At 35.9% G+C, this 18,324-nt stretch overlaps 1 protein-coding gene across 1 annotated transcript in view; it reads right to left on the bottom strand.

Moving 5' to 3' along the window:
• The window catches only part of LOC107019898, a 5,035-nt gene extending 2,580 nt beyond the window's left edge, over positions 1 to 2,455 (bottom strand). Inside the window, exon 1 of the mRNA XM_027916851.1 lies at positions 2,415 to 2,455. Coding sequence (XP_027772652.1) covers positions 2,415 to 2,455 — 41 coding nt within the window. The remainder of the gene's footprint in view (positions 1 to 2,414) is intronic.
• Positions 2,456 to 18,324: the final 15,869 nt, after the last annotated feature.

Genomic DNA, 18,324 nt, shown 5'->3' with positions numbered 1-18,324 from the left:
CCTACCTCCCCAAAAAAAATATTTCCAATTTCAAAATTTTATTTTCATCCTACCCACCCTTACCCTCGACCCCCTCCCCCCCAAAAGAACTTAAAAACTAATGTTAGTTTCTAAAAGTTATTTTCAAATTCTTATTTTTCATCACACCCCACCCTTACCTCACCCCCTTCCCAAAAAAAAGGGAAAATACACAAGTCCCCTTTCAACCTGTGCCTGAAATTTCAGAAACACACTTATACTATTCTAAGGTTCTATTACCCCCTGAACTTATTTTATAAGTAATTTTCTACCCCTTTTCACCCTACGTGACACTAGCTTAAAAAAAAGTCAACCAACATTGGGACCACAAGATAGTGCCACGTAGGCCGAAAAGGGGTAAAAAATTATTAATAAAATAAGTTCAGGGGATAATAGGACTTTAGTATATGTTAAGTGTATCTCTAGGATTTCAGGCACAGGTTGAAGGATACTTGTGCATTATCCCCAAAAAAAATTTAAAGTATGTTTTTAAAAATATTTTCAATTTCAATTTTATACTTTTTCACGCACACACACACACACACACACACACACACACCCAAAAAAAAAGAATTAAGTTTATTTTAAAAAAAAAGGGAAAAGTGTGTGAAAAATATTTCAATTTTGGCCGAAATTGCTGTAACAATATCAAACTTTATGGATGACCATCCTTCCCTGAACTATTTAATAGTGTATTTTAAAGGTACATATATTTAACGATGCAACCAAATAGCATCAGTTAGTTCAAAATTAGGGTTGTACAAAATCGAACTGAAAATTGAGTCAATTCGGAAAAAAGTCTGACTAATGATTTAGTTTGACTTGGTTTGATATTGGAAAAAAACCTCGACTATACTTGGATCAGTTTGGTTTAAACTAAAAAAAATCAACATGCGATCAAACCAACCCGACATCATATATATAATTTTAAAATTGTATTTTATACATAGAACTTTTTACTTTGATGAAAATTTCTAAATTGCTTATAAGTTTTAATTTTTTTTTTAATCTTCTTAACATATTTTTTCAAGTTTTTTTGAGATTTAAAATTTTGAATGGTCCAATAAAAGTTATAATCCTTAGATATTCGTAACTTTAATAGAACTCAATTCGCAATCATATCAATACTATGCTAACAAACTAAATTAATTCAACTCTAAGAATGACAACAATAGTGAATATATGTTCTTTATACATTGGTTTAGACATTTAAAATACATAATCTAATTTTATTTTTCTTTAATGTTTAATCATGTAACTAATACTTATTAGACTTATTTTTAGCATGATTTAGTTCTTTTAAATCATGATCATTTTCAGTATGCCGTTGCGATATTTATTTTATATGATTTCATCATTATCTTTTATTAACAATATTAGTGTCAGTACTCATCTCATATTTTGTATTATTTCTTAAGAAATATCTTAGATAGTTGTATTTTCATTGGACTAAAAAAATATTTGGAGAACAAGTTAATTTAATGTTTATATGCAAACTTTACTGGAAAAAATCAGAGATTTATTAGTTATGTTTGATTTGCAAATTTCAAAATTTGACATGACGGTTTGGTATATGAAAAATTTGAACCAACCCAAGGTTGTTTATTAGTTTGGTTTGGTTGATAAATTTAAAATATTCACATAAATGGTTTGATTTGATGATAGGTACACATGAATATGTATATTTTGAAGACTGACAAAAATTACATCATGGAACAAGTTTAGCAAACGTGATTTGAGTTTAACCGGTTCTACTGGAAGACGGATTGTGAAAATTAAGTACAACTTTGTAATTAGTTAGGAAGCATACTTAAAGTAGGAAAATCATGTGAATAAAGATGTAAGAAGGAAATAATCCATTCAAAGTCAAGTCAAAGAAGGAAAACTACTTCCTACTGGTTTAAGGAAAATTGTGCGTATGTTTTCCTTGAGGCGCTAGAGATAAATAGGAATACAAGGCTTTGAGGCGGCAAAGAAAAAGAGGGTTCAAGAAGGAAATAAATCAAAGTAAAGTCAAGAAAGAGAACTGAAGACAGGTTCGAGTTGAACCAGGAGTTCCACATGAATTAGGAAATCTACACGTGAGCTTCTAAGTTTCAAGAGAAAAAAGAAGCAAAGCAGTAGTAGGATTTCTAGCTAAAATAAGTTTTGAATTCAAGTCCAAATATATAAATAGAGCGATGATTTGGCTGGAGAAAATTGTGCACTTACATAAAGAGAAGATCAAAACACATCAAGAGTTTGAGAGAGTTTTGAGATTTACTTAGGGAGTGTCGCCAGTTTGTGAGGAAAAAGTATTAAAATTGTAATTAAGAGTTTTGATTACAATCAAGTGTGTGTAGATTCGTCTAACAAGTTTGAGAAATTCGAAGGACGGTAGAAGACTAAAACCTGACGTTTTTTCTTTTAGGTAGCTAGGAATTGGGCTATTTCCCATGTTCCAGCCAAAGGCCCATGGCCTAATCCTACTTGAAAAAGGATTGAAATTATTCTCTTTATTTGGTTTCCAATTCTATTAGGAAAAGGATTGGAATTGTAATCCTATTTGTAGTTGGTTTTGGCTTTGAAAGGAAAAGCACAACTTTATAAATAGAGGATGGTCTTGAGAGAATAATTAATTGCTCTTTGGTATTGTACTTGAAAGACATTAGAACATAAGAGAGGTTTTTTGATAGGGCTTTCAACAAGAGAAAAGAGAGAAAGAAAAGGGTTCTTTTGTTGCAGTCTTTTTCTCCGACCAGCAACGTTCAGATCGTGTTTTTCGATTAACTAACCGTTGGATCATGCTGAAATTTGGACTGAGTGTTCCTGACATCTTGGTCTATTTGAACTATGGAGATCGGATTCAGAGGTCATCAAGATCCTGTTTTAGGTCCCGAACAGAAGCTGGGTTTGGGTGGTGTTTCTTTCTATTTATCTTTTGTTGGTGTAGCTATTATTTGTTCTCTTTTGGCACTTGTTGTGTATCCATTAGAAAAATATTTGTAACCCTCTTATTGGTATAGTGAATTAATTTGGATCTTGTCGATCCTGTGGTGGTTACCTTCGGTTTGAAGGATTTTTCCACGTTAAACTTGGTATTCTTTATTGTTAGATTTTCGGTTTCATCTTTTCGTCACAACAACTTGTATTAGAGTTAAGGTTATCTATATGGAGGGGAATATGAGTAAGATGGTATGTCTAAACGAAAGAAACTATAACATATGGAAAAGCAAGAAGAAAGATCTATCGTTCGTGAAGAGGATGCATCTTCCGATTTTTTCTGCTCATAAACCCGAGAATGTGACCGATGAAAATTGGGAATTTGAGCACCAACAAGTATGTGGACATATAATACAATGGGTTGAAGATAATGTTCGCAACCATATTGTGAATGAGACACATGCTAGAACATTGTGGGAAAAGTTGGAGACGCTTTACGCTTAAAAAATTGGCAATAACAAGTTGTTCTTGTTAAAGCAATTGATGACCTTTAAATACAAGGAGGGGCGGTCCTATTCTTGATCATATAAATGATATTCAAGGTATTCTTGATCAGATATCAGGAATGGGTGTGAATTTTGATGATGAAATACAAGGACTTTGGCTTCTTAATACTCTACCGGATTCTTGGGAAACTCTTCGTGTTTCTTTAACAAATTCTGCCACTGGTGGAAAGGTGACTATGGAATATGCAAAGAGTGGTGTGTTGAATGAAGAGGTTAAAAGAAAATCTAAAGACACACCTTCACATTCAGATGTTTTATATACAGAAGATCGAGGGAGACATAAGACAAGAGATCCGAGGAATAGAGGTAAAAGCAGAAGCAAGTCAAAATTCAAGAATCCAAATATTATATGTTATCATTGTGGAAAGAAAGGACATATTAAAAGATTTTGTAAACAATTGAAGCAAGATCTTAAAGTAGGGAAGAAGGAAGAAAACAATGAAAATAATATTGTTGTTGTTGTCCAAGATGACCTTCTCTTCGCTTGTGATAAAGACGTCATCAATTTTGTATCTCAAGATACAAGTTGGATAGTAGATTTTGGAGCCACATCACATATCACTCCAAGAAAAGACTTCTTTTGATCTTATACTTCTGTTAACTCTGAGGTGTTAAAGATGGGTAATGCTGGTGAGGTTAAGGTGTTTGGTGTTGGCACTGTTTGTTTGAAAACCAACTACCGGTTCAACGTTGGTCCTTTAGAATGTCAAGCATGCTCCAGACATTCCCTTAAATTTGATCTCTGTAGGACAACTAGATGATGATGGCCATCATAATGAATTGTGCAATGGCCAATGGAAGCTCACCAAAGGCTCACTGACTTTAGCTAGAGGAAGAAAACATTCAAATCTATACGTGACACAAGGATCGATTCTTGGTGACTCTATAAATTTGGTGGAGAGCGAGACTTTATCAGAATTGTGTCACAAGAGGCTTAGTCATATGGGCGAGAGGGGGATCACATGTTTGGCTAAGAAGAATTTGCTTGCTGGTATGAAACAAACAAAGGTGAAAAGATGTGTTCATTGCTTTGCAGGGAAACAGAAAAGAGTTTCTTTTCACAGTCATCCTCCTTCAAGAAAATCTGAGCTATTGGAGCTAGTACACTCAGATTTGCGTGGTCCTTTCAAAGTGAAGTCAAAAGGTGGTGCACTTTACTTTGATACTTTCATTGATGATCATTCTCGCAAGATTTAGGTATATCCTTTAAAATCCAAAGATCAAGTGTTTGATGTGTTTAAACAGTTTCAAGCCTTATCTGAGAGATAAACAGGAAAGAAATTAAAATGTATTCGCACTGATAATGGTGGTGAGTATATTGGTCCCGTTGATAACTACTGAAAATTGCAAGGAATACGTCATCAGAAGACTCCTCAATTAAATGGTTCGGCAGAGAGGATGAACAGAACTTTAGTTGAGAGAGTTAGATGTGTGCTTTCAGAGGCTAAACTTCCAAATTCTTTTTGGGCTGAAGCACTTAACAGTGTTGCTTATGTTATCAATTTGTCTCCTGTTGTTGCTTTGGATGGTCATGTTCCTGACAGAGTTTGGTTTGATAAGGATGTTTTTTATGATCACTTGAAAGTGTTTGGGTGTAAAGCTTGTGTGCATGTTCCAAAAGGTGAGAGGTCGAAATTGGATGTTGAAACTAAGCAATGTATCTTCATTGGTTATGGTCAAGATGAGTTTGGATATCGCTTTTATGATCCAGTTGATAAGAAACTCATTAGAAGTCGTGATGTTGTGTTCTTTGAAGATCAAACTATTGAAAATATTGACAAGACTGAGAAACTAGATTCTCATACTGATGAGAGCTTAGTTGATGTTGATCCAATTCCTATTATTGATACATCTTCTGCACATGAGGGAACCCAAGGTAATCATCAAGATAATGATGATAGTGTAGAACATATAATTGTTCCTACTGATGATGTTGTGGTTGATAATCAACCAACTCATGTTGGGATGACCGCTTCGGATGCTCTAGAAACCTCTTGTAGAAGATCTACTAGAGAAAAGTGAAGCTAACACGTTATTCTCCTAATGAGTATATCCTCTTGACTAACATGGGAGAACCTGAAGGTTATGATGAAGTCATGCTAGATACTCACGAGAATGGCATATATGAGCTAGTGGAGTTACCGAAAGGTAAGAAAGCTTTAACAAATAAATGGATATTTAGATTAAAGCAAGATCAACATACATTTGCACCTAGATACAAGGCTAGGTTAGTCGTCAAAGGTTTTGGTCAAAGAAAGGGGATTGAATTTGATGAAATTTTTTCTCCTATTGTGAAAATGTCCTCTATTCGTATGGTTCTAACCTTAGCCGCAAGTCTAGATTTAGAGGTTGAGCAGATGGATGTCAAGACTGCCTTTTTTCATGGTGATTTAGAAGAGGAGATCTACATGGAGCAACCTAAAGGTTTTGTAGTTAATGGGGAAAGAAAACCATGTTTGCAAATTGAGAAAGAGTTTGTATGGCTTGAAACAAGCTCCAAGGCAGCGGTACTTAAAGTTTGAATCTATCATTGAAAATCAGGGATACAAGAAAACTTCTTCAGATCATTATGTATTCTTTCAGAAGTTCTCTGACGATGATTTTATTATCTTACTACTTTATGTGGATGATATGCTGATTGTTGGCAAAAATAAATCTAGAATTGCAGTCCTTAAGAAAGAGTTAAGCAATTTGATTGCGATGAAGGACTTGGGGCCAGCAAAGAAGATCTTAGGCATACAAATCTATCGAGATAGACACAAGAAGAAGTTATCTCTATCCAAAAAGGAGTATATTGAGAAAGTACTCAAGAGGTTCAACATGACAGAGACAAAAGTGGTTAGTACACCTTTTGCTAAACACTTTAAGTTGAGTACGACTCAAAGTCCATCGACCAATGAAGAGAAGAATGAGATGTCGAGTATTCCGTATTCTTCTGCGGTTGGTAGTTTGATGTATGCTATGATTTGCACTAGACCAAATATTGCACATGCTGTTGGTACCGTTAGCATATTTCTTTACAATCCTGGAAAAGAACATAAGGGTGCAGTGAAATGGATACTACGATATTTGAAGGGTACGTCAGATATGGAGTTGTGCTTTGGTAGTGACAAGTCTGAACTAGTATGCTACACGGACTCTGATTTGGGAGGAAATCTTGACAATTCAAAATTCACTTCTGGCTATTTGATCACTTTTGGAGGGGGAGCTATTTCTTGGCAATCAAGACTTCAGAAATGCATAGCTCTATCTACCACAGAAGCCGAATATATTGCCATTACTGAAGGTGCCAAGGAACTGCTTTGGATGAAGGAGTTTATCAAAGATCTTAATTTTGAACAATCAAGATTTGTCTTATTTTGTGATAATCAAAGTGCTATTTATCTCACCAATCACTCTACCTTTCATTCTAAGTCCAAGCATATTAGTAGAAAATATCATTGGATTAGAATGGCCCTAGAAGAGAAATTATTTGAGGTTGAGAAGATACACACTGATGATAATCCTTCAGATATGCTTACGAAAGTGGTGATCGTAGATAAGCATGAATTTTGTAGAAGTGCGGCAGGCATGAAGCCTGCCAAGAGATCCTCCACTTGAAGTCCATTTGGCAATATTGACCGAACCACATTAAATCTTTGTGTCTTTTGGTATATTTCTCGTTGTCTTCTTACTCATGGTCTTTCGAGGTTTGCATTGCTAGCTTCCGCATTTACACCTGCTTATTTCCGATCCTACCAAGTGGTATCAGAGCCAGATTTAATAATGGAGTCAGGTTTAGTGGTTCGATTATCGATGATTGAACCAGAGTTAGAAAGAGGTATTCATCTTGATGAGTGTAGTTCTAGCCTTAACCTTTTTTGACAATAATGAATATTTTGTTGGAGAAATTGTTTCAGAGAGGTTATCTGTGTTGAGACATAAATTTTGCAAAGGAGATTATGGAGAGGAGAAGCAAGTTGTTGAAGATTAAGTGAAGAAGGTGGACAAATTTATTTTGTCAGAAATCAGGCCAAGGGGGAGATTTGTTGGGTTTTTTATTTTGCCCTAAATTTCTTACCATAAATATGTTTTTCTTTTAGGAAAAGGTTTTGGATTGACTAATCCTTTTTCTGGTAGGAAAATGTTTACGACTCTATAAATAGAGGAATGTTCCTTCTAACTTAATCAGCATTCACAATGTAGTCTTAAAGGCTTTGAGAGTGTTGGTTAGGGGGAGAATTTATGGGTCACAAGCTTGATATGTTATCACTTATGTGAACCTCCCATTTATTCTGAGTGAATTTGGTTGAGGTTGTTTCCCTCTGCATTTTTTACTCTCATATTTATAGTGAATTGCTCATCTCCTTTGTGGACGTAGGTCGATTGACCGAACCACGTTAAATCTTTGTGTCTTTTGATATATTTCTCATTGTCTTCTTACTCATGGTCTTTCGAGGTTTGCATTGCTAGCTTCCGCATTTACACTTGCTTATTTCCGGTCCTAACAGGAATTAGAGTTTATAATTTCTTAGTTAGGAATTAGAGTTTGTAATTCTTTAGATTACATAGGTTTATAATATTTTGTTGAGGCTCAGAGTTTAATGAAGTGGAGCTAGATCCTATAGAGGTGTAGGTTGTGGTTTTATCCTTTATGAGTTGGGGCTCGATAAAATAGTTTCATTATTTTATTTGCTTTACAAAAAGTAACTGTTGTAATCTGCAAAAGAACATATAGAATATACTTGTTCCTTAGACAAATTTAGGGTCAGAATTCCAACAATTGGTTTCAGAGCAGGTTATCTTTGAAGAGTCTAATAACTCAAGATAAGATCATATGAATTCTGCACCTCCTCTTGGACACGATGAAGATCAACACATCAACATACCACCACAATTCAATGGACATTACTATGCATGATGGAAGGCGAGAATGAGGATTTCCTACAAGCCCAAGACTATAAATTATGGATGAGATTTATTAATGGTCCTCTTATTCTATGATGAAGGATGATGAAGGGAAAGTCATTCCAAAGCCCAAAGCACAACATGGAGAAGTTGATTATAGAATGCTAGCAAAGAATGCTGAAGCTAAGTACATAGTTGTATGTGGACTTGGACTAGACGAGTTTGATCGTATATTTGGTTGTACTATAACGAAACAAATTTGGGACACATTGGTCAATACACATGAAGGAACTTCCCGAGCAAAGAAAAAGAACCTGATATTGCTATGTATGTTGCTTGGAAAACACGTTCAGACAACTCAATTGAAGATGATACAAAAGATATTGCTTTGATGGCCATGGAGGACTATGAAATTAGAATCTGAATCATACATTGAGAAAAGTGACGTAAATCTTTTTGACCTTAAAAATAAACTAAAATATTTTTTAATGAAAAAATTATCTTCTTTTATTCTAACTCTCATGAATAATTTTCAAGAGCTGAATGAAAACAAAGATCAATTATTGACTTCCTTGACTAGATTAAAATTTGAATATATTGATCTTGAAAAATTTAAGAAAATCAACTCCTAAAGAAACATGTACAACAACTTGATCCTGCACTTTGACTCTCAAATTTGAAAAATTGAAATAAAGTGTTACTGGAAATGAGAGAGAAAAAAATAGTGGTGACCAAGATCTAATAAGGTTCAAAAATATACTATCTTATGAAAGAGAAAAATCTAGAAGAATAAATCTTGACATGCTAGATCTAAGTGTGAGCTTGAGAGGGAAAATAAATGGACTCAATCCTCAATGATTGTGATTCAACTTAGTAATAGTACACATAACACTAAAGGTGTAATAGGTTTTGTTGAAGAAGTCCCTAAGAAAATCTCTTATTTATGAACTTGTGGTAGTAGTGGTCACTCAAGGGTACCTGCATAATAGTTATAACTCACATGAAAAAGAACTTCAAAACTGCATCAAACAGAAAAACTAACCATGTTAAAAAAAAAAGAATCACATCAAAGGAACAGGTTGGGGCAAAAGAAAAAATCTAAACATATTTTACCAATATGGATTAATAGAGATCTGATTCATCCTTTTTATTAGTACAAAGGACCCAAGCTAGTATGGGTTCCTAAATTTAATATTTGAATTTGCAATAAAAGTGAGAAAGAAAACAACATTCTATATGAACAGTTGATGCTTGAGACACATGATTGAAGCTATAAGAAATTTCTCTTACATGTCGAAGAAAAGGATGAAATCGTAGTTTTAAGGTGAAAAATATTTTTGGTCAAATAAAAGATTGTGGAAAAGTAGGCAAGACTAAAGAAACACTTTTTAAGAAACATGTTAGAACTTGGGGATGATTAAAATCACATGAGTATCCCTCAGTGAATAATAAACATTCCGTATACTGCCTTCTATTCATGAATTTTATGCTCAGTCTTGTACAGTTAGTAGTATGTATCTATGTCATATTTAAAGTCAAGATACTCATGCACTATAACATTGTATTTGCATCTATCAGGGGAGATAGACTAAATAAAATTAAAGCAAAATTCAGCATCATCCAGTGATCTAATGTATGTGCACTACAATTATTCATAATTAAGTATAAAATCAATGCACTTGAACCTATTTCTTCCACTTGTCCCAAAAGATATATTCATGCCCTCAATACTACAAAACAAATATCTTCTTAAAAATATATTTGAAGTCTTATCCATTGTGATGGTCTAGGGTTGAGATGACCTCGGTGGATGACACCTCTACTTTTGTACCTTATAAAATATAGATTGTGGTGTAGAAAGTAGATTGTGATAGTTCTTAGGGGGAATCTGTATTGGGTATGCCTAAAATTATTGAGTAAGTTTTGGAGGATGTACCTTGCGAGGGGAAATATTTTGGGGACCCTATACTTGAACAAAGTTCAGTTTTTTAAGCTCAACTTGGGTGCATCTAGAGTGAGGGGGAATCGATGGTAGACACATCTGTTGAACCTAGTTCGTCTATTAGGAGCCATATAAACTGGGATTTAGGATTGATGTCAACAACTATTGTAGTTGGTGTTGCACCTAATAGTACCGTTTCCAGGAACAGATTGAGAGAACATGTTCCTCTAAAATTATGTTCAAGAAAATTTGTTCTTCTTACTGACTCTATTGAAATTAAAAATGATTGAACTATTGTTTTTGCAGGGGGCACAAATTGATTGAACCAGTTCCTTAGAGGTGATATAAAAAAATAAAATAAAAAAAAAGATGGAGCTTGCATAGACCAAGGCTACCTTTGAAATTGAGAAGACTGCTAATTTTTTTAATCAAAAAGATTTTTTTTGTTGCTGAAAAATAATTTTTTTTACCCTCTCATGCCTGATCTTTTGATATTACCTAGTCACTCTAGCATTTGACTTCCCAATTTTTTTTCTCATCCCAAGTGTTTGATTCTATCTTTAGTTTTGATTACATTCGTGGCGTATATGTTTTTTGATTAATGCTAAAGTTGGGTTTGAGTTTCGGATTCATGTTTATCTCCGATGTTTGTGCAAATGCTTTGCTATAGCTAATTGAGTTTTTAATTTTTAAGTGTTTGTGTAGATGATAGCCCCAGTGGACATAAATATCGAGTTTTCTTCTATTAGTGTGATATATGACTGCATAGTGTTTTATGATGTCAAAAGGGGAAGTTCATAGTTGTGTAATATTTATAACCCAATTGGTCTACCTTGATCCTCTAATGTGTTTGCTTTGTGTATTGAGTTTTAAAAAACTTAAATAACACACATTGATCTATTCACACAAGATGAAATGATTTGTCATTATCAAAAAAAGGGAATTTGATAGGTATACAAGAATATGTATATTTTACAGACTGACAAAGATTGCATCATGGAACATGTTTAGCAAACGTGACATGATATTAACCAGTTCTTCTAGAAGAAGGATTCTAAAAATTAAGTACAACTATGTATTTTATTAGGAAACATACTTAAAGTAGGAAAATCATGTGCATAAAGATGTAAGAAAGAAATAATTCATTCAAAGCCAAGTCAAAGAAGGAAAACTGCTTCCTACTTGTTTAAGAAAAACTGTGTATGTTTTCCTTGTAGCGCCAGAGATAAATAGGAATACAAGGCTTTGAGGCGGCAAAGAAAAAGAAGAGTTCAAGAAGGAAATATATCAAAGTAAGGTCAAGAAAGAAAATTGAAAACAAGTTAAAGTTGTACTAGGAGTTCCACACAAAGTAGGAATCCTACGCGTGAGCTTCTAAGTTTCAAGAGAAAAAGGAAGCAGAGCACAAGTAGGATTTCTAATTGAAATAGATTTTGGATTTAAGTCCAAATCTATAAATTGGACGATAGTTTCGCTGGAGAAAATTGTGCACTTACATAAAGAGAAGACTAAAACACATCAAGAGTTTTGAGATTTACTAGGGGAATATTGCCAGTTTGTGAGGAAAAAGTTGTAAGATTGTACTTAAGACTTTTGATTACAACCAAATGTGTGTAGATTCGTCTAACAAACTTGAAGGATGGTAGAAGACTTAAACCTGGGGCTTTTTGTCTTGGATAGTTAGGAATTAGAGTTTATAATTCCTTCGTAGTAATTAGAGTTTATAATTCCTTATGTTACATAGGTTTGTAATCTTTTGTTGAGACTCAGAGTTTAATGAAGTGGAGTTAAATCCTTCAGAGGTGTAGGTCGCTATTTTTTACCCTTTATGAGTTGGGGTTTTCCGCGATAAAATATTGTGTCATTATTTTATTTGTTTTACAAAATGCAACTGTTGTAATCTGCAAAGGAACATATAAAATATACTTGTTCCTTATGCAGATTTAGGGCCAGAATTCCAACATTTGATATTTGAAAAAGCCAAACCAACCCGGTCATGTACACTCCTAGTTTTGACCAAAGATGGTTAAATTAACTATGTTATTAAGGATAGTATGAAGGAGGATTAGGCAAAGGGTGAACTGGGAGAAAAGAAATGTTCACTCAACCATGCGATGCATGCAATTGTCCATAAATAGATTTCTGGGACAAATTAAAGTTGATAAAACTAAGGCACAACATAATTACAAAAGTAAAGGAATAGAGACATGTTCATCACTTGCGAAATAGGAAAGAAGTAGTTAATTGATGAGCTACCAAGCATGCATCATTTTCTTATCAACCAAGTATCAAGCAGGAAGCACATTTTCAATGTTTGATGGCATTAGTATGTTAAATCCATCTGCTGCTGTGGATATAACCATTCCAGGGATCTGAGGATGCCAGTGAAGTTCTTTCAAATCTTTCTGACCCTGTTAATTAGATATGTCATCAGAATAAACTTGAACTTCGCTATCATCATACAGACAAACATACAAACAGACATAAGAACCTGATGGATGAAGAGAAGTTGTGGGGGCAAATCTGTTGGGACATTGACTTGCTCTTTCATTTTGACTTTGAACTCAGCCTCCTCTTCCTCATCTCTCTCCAAAGAAAGGTCCCAGATACTGATATATATATTTAAATAGAAAAGGATGGTGATTTATACAAATAAACAAATCCATTGAGAGAGTGACATCAACAATCCCTTTAGAGTTCTTACGTCAGTTGATTGTCAGATGAGGAAACAGCAATGGTTGAGGCAGCTTCATGGTGAGGACTCCATTCAATAGAAGTGATCGGATGTTTGTGATATTCAAAGTATGCCACGACACTCTCTCCTCCTTCCTGTAAAACGAAACAAGAGAATAAGCACTTACCCTTTTTTTTGTGATGCACTTTCTCCTCTATGAAGGTTCACAGCTACTAGGTTGGAAATAGGATGACATAAAGTATAAACTCATACTAATCTCATCCTCACAATTTCCAGCCCTCGCCAAACAGTTAAACCAAAATTGAGAGACTATTAGAGAATCATACGTACATTCAGACCACACTTGACGACTCTAAGATCTTGAATAGAAAAAGCCCCGTCATCACTCCCAGATGCAAGCATACAGCTCGCTCCCCTAGGAGAAAAAAGAATCACATAACAATGTAACCATAACTATAGATATGGAAAGTAACAACAGAAAAGTCAAATACATGTTCCATGATATACCATTAACATCTGTCTTATGTGCCTTTATAGTTGCGGTAGGAGATCTTTTCTTTCGGGTGTCCCATATCTTAATACTTCCATCAACTGAGCAAGAGGCAAGCACACAAGGATCTACAGGGCTCCACTGCATCAGAGGAATTCACAAATAAATGCTTTAGCATTTAGCAAATGTAATGACATGCCTAAATTGAAACCTTTCCCTAAGTAGCTACAAACATTATATGAGCACCTGAAGATCTTCAACACTTGCGCTGTGTCCAATAAAAGGATCTTCAACATTCCATGTTGTATCAGAAGTTGGCTCCCATAAATGGATACTATTCTTGCAGTCCCCTAGTAAAAGCAACAAACGTCAGAATAATTATGAACATGGCATATCATCACATGTGCAAAGAGTGACATCCCATACCTGAAACAAGCCTCCCTGGTACATGAGGACTCCAATCTATAGCATAGCCTTCATCTTTGGGTCCGCCAAACTTAAATAAAGGTGAGTGATTAGATACTGCAGAAGCCCCTTGGCTACGATCACTCTCTGCTTCTGCCAATGCATTTAAATGTGAGCTAAAATCCCAGACCTGCCAGTGCATTAAACCTATCATAAGATGAGAAATTATACTAGTCTCTGGATATATCAACCTTCTGGACAAACCTACAGATGCACTGATCAGTATGTGCAAAACTATGGAGGGTAAAGGTGTTAAAGATAGACCTATAGTCGTATGCAAGGCAGTTGTCTCGAAAGACCTTGGGATCAATGCAGCAGACTTAGCTACTGATGGACAAATTGGAAGGAAAATATTCATATAGATGATATCTACTAGTTGGAAATAGGATTTAGGCTTGTTAGATAACTTCTATTTTATTTTCTCCTTTCACTTTTATTCTATTTGGTATTATGATGATATAGGTTGACTTAAGAAAGAATTGAGGATTCATATAGCCTCCCACAACTTGTTTGAGACTGAGGCGTAGCTGTTGTTGTCTGGATATACTAAGCTTCACAAGAAGTTTGTTCCTGTATCTACAGGATCATTGATAAAGACCTACATAAATCAGACGTACTTAATCAAATACTATTTTGAAGCTCAAAATAGCATCTAACATAAATGTTTTGCACCAAAGAATGATGCCAAAGTATTAAGAAGTAAAACTAAGATAAGTAGTCTTCAAACAATTGAAAGAATTGAATCATCAAAACTGAGTCTGACCTGAACATGACCAGTATCACTCCAAGAAGCAACTATATGGGGGTTTTGCGTCATAGCACGTATACGATTAACACATCCTTCATGAAACACCTTGCGTAGCTTTAGAAAAAGAATTTGTTAGCTGCAGGAATATGTGTGATGTTAAGAAATAAAGTACCTATAGAACAACTTCTACTTCCTTTTCTTCATTATCATCATCACTGTCACTACTTTCACTGTCCATATCATCATCACCAGTCTTGGTTGGCACCAAGTCCCGCCTTTTTCCAGATATATTAGATAACTTAAAAATTCCAATAGAGTTGTGATAGAATATGTGCCTTCACTTAACAAGTAATGGACCAGGTCCCTTACTACACTCCAGAAAATTACCAGAAAGTTAAATGCAGTAAAATCAACACAATGATTTAACGTGGAAACCTCCTTGATTAAGGGAGTAAAACCACGACCTGTTCCACAGGATTTTCAATCGTTTTCACTAATCTTCAAAAGCAAAAGTAAGACACGATTACAACAAACGTAAGAAAGAGTTATCAATCTTACAGTTAAGCAACTGTCCCTATTGCTTAACAAGCCTAAGTAGAAAACTATCTACCCACTAAGCTATCCCACCTGGACAACCTAGACTTTCAACACTACACACTGATTCCTTTATAGATTCAGGAATAGTTTACAGTTTAAGAACTAGAGAATATATTCCTAACAACTATACGAAAAGCTCCAAAGATTGCTGCTGTTCTTGGAATAATTCTGCCTTTGTTTTCTAGTAGCCTTTGCAAATGTTCTTGAAGAGGTTTCTCTCAAGTTGCAAAAACTACCAAAAAGTGTTTAGGAAAGTGTCTTTTGTATAGACAAGTCACTTTCCTAAACTTCTTTGCCATTGGTTGTAAAGTCACACTTTCTGACGCCATCGGGAAGTGTGCACCTACTTTCTGTACCATCTCCAGCTGGCAGTCGACTGACTCATCATCGTGAGAGCCTGGTACCTCTACTAGGTCCCTGGGTTTGATTCATCTGCAATACTCAAGTAAGAAACTGCAATACTTAAGTAATAAACCCGGTACCTTTGCAAGGTCCCTAAGTTTGTCAAATCATCAAAACTACAAATAACATTTCCCCCTTTTTGATGATGACAAACCATAATCTGAGTTCTTCTCCAGAATTGTCCCCCCTGTCTGTATATTCCCCCTTAATGCAATATTCCCTTGTTCCCCCTGACTGTATATTCCCCTTACTGCAATGTTCCCCCCTTTACTTATTTAATGTTTAGCTACTCACAGTTTACTTCCCCCTTTTGGCATCATAAAAAAGATATGCAGTAAACCAGTGATGTCAATCATAAATACTGAACAAGATCAAAGCTGAAAAGCAATCAAACAGTAGAGGAAAAGCAATCGCAAAAGAATATAGGAAGAACAACAAAGGAATAAAGTAAACAACATGCCATCATAACATAAATACATTAAAAACAAACTAAAAATCCATCAACACATTAATAAGCCACACAAAAAAAAAAAAGACACAGGGAAAGATTGATTAACAGGCTAGGAAGAGGGGGGAGGATGAGACAGGGACTGGATAACAAGAGTGAGTCGTGCATTGGCAGCATCATTATCCTGGATGGCCTTTTCTTGCAGGGCAGTTATCTTCGCCTTCAACTCAGCATTCTCTTTCTCCAGAGCTTGAACCACTGAAGAACCAGGTCCCTCACTCTGTGCAGTAAGCAGTTCTGCTTTGAGTATAGCAATTTCTGCCTCTTTTCCACTCAACCGCACAGTGAGCTCTTCAATCTCGTGTTTAAGCTGATCCTGGTCCTCAATAAGTTGAGCCATCTTGCTCCTTGGATAGCCTTTTCCTTCAATGCACTCACATTCAACCAAGGTATTCTCAGAGATAGTTTGTTTAACAGTCCCAACCTTGCCAACACTGAGAGGAATTCGAAAATGCTTGAATACATCTGTGAGAAAGTATCCATAACCCATTCCGTGAACACCTTTCCTCTCAACGACAGTTTTGTGAATGTGCTCAATCATTAGACCAGGAAGACTCAGGGCTTCAAAGCTGCACATCATCTCCATCACATACAGGTCAGCAGCAGTAGCAAGTGTCCTCTTTTCTGTGCGAGGAAGGAGCACCTTGTTGACGAACTCAAAGACCAGCTGATACTCACTCTTCATGATTTTCTTATAGATCCCAGCAACCTTAGTTGTAGGTGTCTTAGAAATCATAGAGGCAAACTCAGAAGAGCATGTTTTGCCCTGTACAGACCGGGTCCCTTCTTTTGGTACCTTGAGAATTTTGCTCAACACCTCCTCATTCAAAGATATGACAATATCATTCACCCGTGTGAGGATTTTCCCATCGTCCCCGAATTGAATATTGTAGTAAAATTCACGAACCTCTTCTTCATGGAGAATGGGGGAATTTTGGTCGAACAAGTGCAGCCAAGATTGAATCTCCACCATATCGTGCAGAGAATCCATGCCATGAAGAGTTATGATCCCCATATCAAAAACTCTTCCAGCTAGGACTGCTTGTTTCCTCAGGTTGTCAACTACCTCCTGCAAGTTGACATTCTCAACTTTCCTGGCTTGGGAACCAGGTCCCTGTGACCGCTTTCTCTTTTTCTCAGATCTCTTCCCTTTGGACTGTGATTTTTCAACCTTCCTTGTTACCCTTTTCCTTTTCTTTTCTGACTTCTTTTTCTTATTTTTCTTTTCCACTTCTTCTCCAGACAACTCAACCACATTTGCCTCAGGTATTCTAAAATTTGATACCTTGAAGGTTCTTGCACGTCTAACTGCAGCAGTAGAACGTGCACTTGCCTTCAAGGCATCAGCCATCAATTTTTGTGCTGCAGACCTTGTAGTAGGTCGTCTCCTGGGGGCCTCCTCTACAATTTTTTCTTTCCCTTTTGTAGATCCCACTCCTTCTCTTCTCTCAACCTTCCATCTTAATGGCTCCTCCTCACTTGCAGATTCAGACGAAGAGGAAGAAGAGTACCTTCCAAAATCAGGGGTTTTATCAAAGACAGGCTCTTACCTCTTCCCTTTCCAGGACTTCAGTATGCTCCGCCCTTGCTTCTTCTCGCATCATGGCCAGGCTTTCAATCACGAGTTCCTCACTCGCTGCCAGTATGTTAGACTCGGAAGCCCTATGTTTTGGTAGATCCCCTTCAAACATGTTGTCAGGCAACATGTCTTGAAACGGACCAGGTCCAGTAGGCACTGCAGAAGTGTTTAGATCTATGGCGAAAAAAGGATTATCAGGAGTGTCTTGTTGAGGACTGGACGGGGGAGGAAGTCTGGCTTGAGTAGTGGTTGGAGAATAGAAAGCAAGAGGCTCTATTTCACTGAGAGCATCCAACATTTGTTTAGAAGAAGATGAAGAAGAAGACATGATTGTTGTACTGGAAGGTTTCTTTGAAAAGCAAAGAGAAGAGGAAGAAGACAGATTTTGCCCTTGAATTTTGATAAAAACCTTTCGTGAAGAGAGAGAAGAAGTTGAGAAACAGATGAGAGTTTCAAAAAGAAGAAAGGCTTTTTAAAAGAAGTGAAAGGTGCCAGGTCCTGTGAT

This window comes from Solanum pennellii, chromosome 5 (assembly GCF_001406875.1).
Source record: "Solanum pennellii chromosome 5, SPENNV200".
Classification (NCBI taxonomy): domain Eukaryota; kingdom Viridiplantae; phylum Streptophyta; class Magnoliopsida; order Solanales; family Solanaceae; genus Solanum; species Solanum pennellii.
The sequence above is the reverse complement of the archived record's forward strand: the minus strand, read 5'-3'. Positions and strand labels throughout refer to the sequence as shown.